At 35.4% G+C, this 7,458-nt stretch overlaps 1 protein-coding gene across 1 annotated transcript; it reads right to left on the bottom strand.

The window, feature by feature from the left end:
- Window positions 1–6,625, bottom strand: LOC118033443 (alpha-mannosidase I MNS5). Its single transcript, XM_035038428.2, has 15 exons — window positions 6,414–6,625; window positions 5,743–5,785; window positions 5,587–5,652; window positions 5,445–5,506; window positions 5,167–5,266; window positions 4,792–4,974; window positions 4,055–4,103; window positions 3,788–3,967; window positions 3,416–3,536; window positions 2,632–2,713; window positions 2,463–2,548; window positions 2,219–2,319; window positions 1,059–1,200; window positions 810–960; window positions 1–533 (listed from the first exon to the last, which is right to left on the bottom strand). Exons 1-15 carry the CDS (start codon window positions 6,539–6,541, stop codon window positions 306–308), a joined length of 1,722 nt encoding a protein of 573 aa, XP_034894319.1. The 5' UTR covers window positions 6,542–6,625; the 3' UTR covers window positions 1–305.
- Between the last annotated feature and the right edge of the window lie 833 nt (window positions 6,626–7,458).

The following is a 7,458-nucleotide window of genomic DNA, read 5'->3' as shown; positions in this document are numbered from 1 at the left end:
TTCTGCAGTGATGAAGATGCCATATTGATATTCTTTTGGGTATTGGCAAAAACAATACATGCATTTCAACAAACATTCACGAATGAGATTAAAACACAAAACTGCAGTTTTGTGAAGAAATTCTGTAACATGTATTTCTCTCATCTTTCTTTTTTGACCTAACTAGTGCTATGAGTGCATGCCTGCCACGGAGACTTCCTTCCACGCCACCATTCTTGAGAGAACAGGAAATCCTTTTTTTCTTCCTCTCACCTCCTAGTAAAAAATCGCTTTGTCATGAAGGAATATCATGATGTATCAATGTCTCATATGACCAACCATAGCCCACAGTAACCAGCCATGCTACATGATCTTCGTCTACAGCTAGTCGAGTCAACTCCACACTGTTCATCACTGAAACACTTGTGATCACTTTGATCATCAGGGACATGGCAAGCGCTCTCAGCCAGTTGTTCACCATGTCCTGCATTCAAACTCAATGCAGGACATACTTGCAGAGACATTGCACTTGATCGTTTTGTTTGCCTTTCATTCTGCACAAGTAAAAGCACTCGATCACCTAACTGGTCTTCTCATTTAATTTGGAACAAAATGAATATAACCTGTACAGCTCCAAGTTGCAATAATTTTTTTTTTTTTTTTTTAAAGTAGGGCCAAATCGTATTAAGCATTTAATTAACTTCTGAAAAAGTTGAAAGTAAATTATTCTCATCTGGTGCGGAAAGTTTCTGGATTCTCAATAGGCTTTTCCTTCACTTTTATTGTTTTAATTAGGAAGCATTGGACATGAAGAAAGCTATAAGGAAGACCTTGACATAAGTCCAGTTTGATGGGATGTATATCTCTGGCAGTCTCTCGTGCCAAGCACTTAACACAGGCAGAGGGTGACCCTCAGTAGTGAATATATAATTCCGATCAACCAAAAATGAATCGTCAAAGAGAAGATATAAATACTTGCACCTGCAAAAAGGAAAATATTACATGAGAAATTTCATTTCTCATAAATGCATATCATAGCTGAAAAGACATTTCTGAATGCCAGGGCAAAAACCACTTACGTTTCAGCAAGGAAGAAGCTATGCATATGATCTTCTGTTTGCATGGTTGTGACATCTCTAATGCTTGCAAATCCTCCTTCCACTTTGGTGTATGAATTAAGAGAATTAACAATTGTTTCACCCACTTCTATGTACCATGGATCTGGGAATATTCATAAACATGATAGATGTACAAAGTTTAGAAGAGGTAATGGTGGAGCCTTTTCCTTCAGCTCAAAGACTGTATAGCACAATTCAAGAGCTATGCAATCAGTAATGCATTTATGCCTAAATGTATGCCTGCTGGAAGCTCAAAATGTCCGTCCTCCCTCAGTCATGCCCTTTTTTCCAATTAAATTGAGAATAATAGAATCAACAATTGTTATAAAAATTACATCATGTTTAGTTATTTGTTAACAGAAGTCACTCAGCTTCATGCCATCATTGTTATATAAAGAGCAGGATCAACATTAGAGCCTTTTGTCTGGCCGCAATGTTCCAGCACAAAAAAAAGGGGAAAGGGAAACAAAGAGAAGTAACCAGGCTGCCAGCCTGATCAATGCAGTCTCTAGTCTCAACCATAGGTTAGTAGTGGGTTATGCCCGTCTCTCTCTCTGTTGGCAAGTTTTCTCTTGGGAAGTAGTCAAACCCTACCCACCCCTTTCTCTCTCACATGGGTCAATGCCCAAAGGCAATTTTGTTTCGTGGCACACGCACACGCACACACAACATACGTAAACAGATAAAGCACAATTAGGTAAAAAATGTCAGTAAGAGAACATGACTTGGGAATCAGAAGCCATATATAAAGCCATGATATGCATGTGTGGTTTAAAAAGCAAGTCCATGATACAAGAACCTAGCTGCGGAAATTTGTGACAGTCAAAAAGTCTAGCAAACAGCAACTTTCCCCTTGTGTTACTATAGTTTTTGCAAGCTGAATTTTCTTTGAATGGTATATGGATGCACAAATTCACACAACAGTAGCATTTTAAAGCAATAATTTTGGGCAAAAGTGAAAATCTAAAACTTCCAGAGAAAAGCTAAAAATAAAGAACCACAAAATAAAGCAATCAGAACATAGCATTTTCATGTACTGATTTTGAAAAAAGTAGAGTGAAAATCTAAAAATTCCAGAGTAAAGCTAAAAAATAAAGAACTGAAAAATACAACAACCAGACCTTTAGTTGCTTGATATAGGTAGAATGTTGACTCTGCTAATTCAGGGCGCAGTGGATAGTACTTTTCTGTAGGGTGTAACATTTGATGGTCCAGCAAATACCTAAGAGGTCATTACACATGTTAATTTCCATTCCATTAATTATTGAGCACTGAAATAGTAAAACCTTGCATATAATGACAAGCTGACAGTTTTCTTCCAGTAACAGAAGCAAAGAAGATTATAGAAAAATACACGCCTGATACCTTTCTGGCAACACCCCAAACTTCTTCCACACATGAACAAATTCACGGTGTGATGAGTTGGCAGCTGCAATATCCCCAACAAGAACCTAACATATCATTAAACTACGATCAGAGGAACCTTTAGAGGGATCATAATACCATTTGGGCAGAAGAGATTTCAATTACTTGCCTGTAGGCCAGGCCAGAATGCTTGAAGGCTTGTCAGTTGCCAATATGTTGCTTTTCCAGTCCTCATATCAGCTTCGTGGTACCTAAATTAGAGAAACATGCTTTCCATCACCAGTGAACTATGTATTCCTCACGAAACAAATTCAATTACCTATTGCTTGAATCACAACATGAAATTCAAAATAGGTATGGGGTATGGACAACAGCTTCTTAGTTCTCAAAGTCTATCTTTAGTAGTCTAGAGAGAGTAACCACCCCTAACTTATGAACTAGGAAGCACTATGATGAAGTTCCTTACAATCATCTTAACCTTACATCAGAAAGTGCCCGTCAAATCCTTACAAGATTATTTGGGTTGATGAGTCCATCTTAAGGTCCCTTGAGAATCTAGCTAATTGTCAGGAATCCAATTGACATACTTATATGGAGGCACCGTATGCTTCCCAAGCAATGGGACTTCATCTATCATAAGGGAAATGTGATACTGTTCCATGTTTCAATCCCAGGAAGTGAGAATGAGGATGTCCCTGGTGAACTCAATCAGACATTATGTGGCTAAAGGGTGCAACCAAGGAAATCTTGATTTAACCACAAGCCCAGATTACTAATGGAAAGATGAGATTCCTCCAAAATTCCATCTACACCTACAGGATAAAACCCTCATCCCCCAACCAATTCCAGTCGTACCAACAATAAGGAGAAAAACAAGAAGAAAGGAGAAAAAAGTTGTTAAGAAAGAACCCAAACATAAGTGTGATGCTTTAGAACTTCTCTCAGTGCAGTACCATGGGCCATGTCTGAAATATTTCTGTACTGCAAGATAAGCAGAATGAAACATTCTCCAGAAGTCCTCCTTCCCGAAAAGAATGTGAGCCTTGAATAGATACTCATAGAATGAATCAACTCCTACATGAATCCACACAAAATCAAGAGTCTCTAATATCAATGTTAGGTAACAAACATGAAGTGAGAGGTAATTTAAGCTTGAAATTCCATCAGGAGATTTAACAATTCCATCAGAAGCTATAACACGGTTCAAATCCATTAAAGAATCTAATAGTACTAGTTAATGAAATGAATTAAATTTTCAATAATGGAAACCTTGCGAACTACAAAACCGAGCACCTAAAGGCTATCAAAGTACTGTAAACACATACCAGCACCAATCCCAGATGAATGTTCAATCCATTCCCCAGTTTCCATGTCCAGTGTTGTTCCTAACAAATTTAGAGAACTACGCATACTCCATAACTTTCGTAGAGCACGCAAGGCTGCAGACTCATATCTAGGATCACCAGTTAATCGTGATAAGGCTCCCATTTCAAGAATAAGAGAACCTATGTTCAGACATGAAAGTTAACCAATTTCAGGATTGCACATTTTGTGCTGGCACCAGCATAAACTGTAATGGATATCGTTCTCACCACATCCTGAAGTGCTTGTTTCAGTAGTCTCATTCTTCATGACTCCATACTGCCCACAGAATTTCGCATTGCTGCAGTGTCATATATCCTTCTTACAAACAAAATCAGCAGAACATATTCATACTCATGAAAAGCTGAAATAAATGCTCATTGAAATGAAGAGACAGTTAAGGTATGCCTGGACCTGTCTGAACATCATTATCAAACGTAAAAGAATTAGAATCCAGTCTGCACGTAGAATTCTAAACCATCTGATTCTTTGAAATGGCATAGCCATCTATCTTATTGGAGTCTTTCTTATTAACTAAAAGAACCAAAGTGCATATATTCTGCCATGGTTCTTAGGAAGTAACCAATTTTCTGCATTAGATTACAATACATGCATGCATTTACTCTGAAAGGACATCATTGAGGTGAATGTGCACACATCAATATGAAATATGATTCCTTTTAACTATGCCTTGTGCACATATTCCTTTGAAGCAATATACATCACATAGTATTTTGGGAAAAGGATAATGAGTTGCATATCTTAATTCAATGTTTCATGCTGTGTGTGTGTGTTTTTTTTTTTTTTTTGGGGGGGGTGGGGGTGTTTAAGGGATATAAGAACTTGTATCCATAATGTGCAACCTAACATTCATTGTTCTTTAGAAGAGAATCTGGAATTAAGCTCAAGTTTTTTGTTATAGGAAATTGGAATACACTTCTGAAATTAAGCATCTTTCAGCAAGTACCTTCAAGTTAATCCAGGCATATGGCAATCCAGTAGGTGTATCAAATGCAGGTAGGAAGCGTCGTCCTAAATCTTCAGCCAGAATAAGTAGCTGATTTTTGTAAGATCCTTGAACCAACCTGTTTGTAGAGTCAGTTGCAAGAATATGAGCAGAAACAAGTCCTCCAAGGACTCTTATGTTGCACTACACAATAGAAAAGGTGTGGAAGAGCTCCATTAAGAACTTAAAAAGTAATTTGATTCAAGATATTTCGTGAACCACTTGTCCCAGAATTCAAAATTGGGAAAAAGTAGAGCCAGGAAAGCAGATTAAAATTCATGAAACTTAAAGGCAAAAAAAATCCAGGTATTTCCTAGATGAGTAACAAATTAGTACCTCAAAAAGGTTTACTCTTGCATCAACATCAAATGTTAGATTTTCAGAAAGCCAGAGAACTGCCCTTTCAAACTCAGTGTAGTTCCCCAAAATAACAAGGCTGTAAGAGAAAGAGATCAAGAGGAAACTTATATTATAGAAATCATTCAACAATACTAGTACTTAATTGACATTAAGAATCCAAAAAACACTGAATAACTCATATCATTAGAAAAATAGAGACACAGATAATAGATTTATATTTTGAAATCTACTAATTGGATATTCAAGTAGCCTACCTAGATAATGATTCAATGAGTGTAAGGGCAGTTCCATTATAGTTTTGTGGTAAGTGCTCAAGCTGTAAATAAGATCACAGACTATCAATTCTATTAGCAATTAACTATTATTTACACTTCCCGCTAATGTATAGTCAATCACCTTCAAATTTCCAAGCTCACTGAGAGAGTCAGTGAAACTTCTGCTAAGAGGCTTGAGCTCATCATGCTGCAATTTGATTGAAGAACAAATTCAAGATTGCAGAATAAAACAGTCATGCTAATATGAAAATATGGATAAGGAAAACGAGCTACTGACCGGAAATGCGTGTGACATGTAGTTTTCATATGCATGGTAGAACCTGCAAAAAATGTCAAATAAAGCGAATCTACTGAGAAACACTTCGACTAGCCAAACTAGTCGACAAAATAATTCAACATTCTGTTGATAAAGCTCTTTTCTTTTGCCTCTTATCCCTTGTTTCAATCTTCATCAGCAAGCTCATACAACGCCCAAATTGAATTGGGATTATTCCACACAGCTTCTAATAAAAGGCCAAGTGCTTCAAGATTTGAACCTTTGGCATGCAATCAATTAAACGACAGAGCCTTTGAATTTCAGTTGATCACATCTCTATCTCTATAAAGCAATGCTTTTCAAGACGGCCAAACCATGCTAAATAGTTTTTTTTTTTTTTTTTAGAATGTAATAATGTCAAGCTCCCAAATATGGAAATCACATATTTTAAAATCAATTGTGTTTCTTTAATCTTTTTACGGCACTAGACGAACTTATCTAAGAAATCATGACTTGATAATTCACAGACCAATAAGTTGAGAAGAGCCTAGGAATAATTGCAAGATTTCATGCAAAACCAAAACGAAATCTCAAAATTCTAGACACAAACTAATCCAAGAAAGCACAAAATTGCGCACCCATCAGGAAAAATGGAAAGAAGAACCCAAAATGGGAGCATGAAATTTGCTTACATCTTTCGAACTTTCTCTCGCATTTGTTTTTTCTTAGCTGAATCGAAGTGGGAGAATGAAGGGTCAAATAAACTAGGAAAGATCACAAGAAGCAACAAAACCCATGTCCGAAATCTGCAAGCCAACATGGTTAGGATTCTTTCAGTTTTATCAAAGTAATATTTTCTTTGGTTTTTGTGAAAGTCGAGAAGATCGATTTGATAATTTTAATGACTTCAATGGGATATACAAGGAAAAAGCTGGATTTTTCGAGGAGAGAATTGGAGTTCCAGCATTACAGTTACTATTGGATCTAGGAGTGGCCAATCAAAATTGAGGATTCTAGGAGCAGCCAATCAAATCTTGGTCAAACTTCCAGCAAGTTTCTTCTTCCAATCAAATCTTGGTCAAACTTCCTTCTCTTTTTATTTCCGGAAAGTTCAATCTATTCCTTCCCAAATAGTGGATTACCTAAGAGGTTGAGTACAAACGACACCACTTTTAACATAAAAGGAAACTATAAAAACTTGGATACGAGGGCATTATAATTAGAAAATCTTGAATTAGATATATGAGATAGATTTAATTGAGATTTTCAATTTACGTTTTATAAGATTTTTTTTAAAAAAAAAAATTACAGCCTATTTGATACCAAATCATATGATACATTGAATTCAATTCATAAACAAGTTTAAATTTAATTGATAATATATTAAAATTCCAATATTTAGATTAAAATACTAAACCATGAAATTAAATTCAATTATATTGTTTAGAATACATGTGTAAATGAAATGAATTGACAAAATTGACTATTTTATCCTTAATTTAAAAATTATTTATTTTTATTACAAGAACTCTTATATTTATTCAAAATAACATAAAATATATGCATTTTAAAAAAGTTATAAATAGACCTATCTCATATTAATTATTTATTAAATATTTGCTGAAAGATTTTGAAAATATATATTTGTTAAAAAAAAACTTTTTGATCAAAATCTTTTCATTGGAATGATGAGAAAAAAAATTCTAGAAATATTCAAAAACAATTCTCAAGTTTTTC

Source organism: Populus alba, chromosome 15 (assembly GCF_005239225.2).
Source record: "Populus alba chromosome 15, ASM523922v2, whole genome shotgun sequence".
Lineage (NCBI taxonomy): Eukaryota > Viridiplantae > Streptophyta > Magnoliopsida > Malpighiales > Salicaceae > Populus > Populus alba.
Note: the sequence above shows the minus strand (reverse complement) of the source record. Positions and strands in the feature narration are given on the sequence as shown.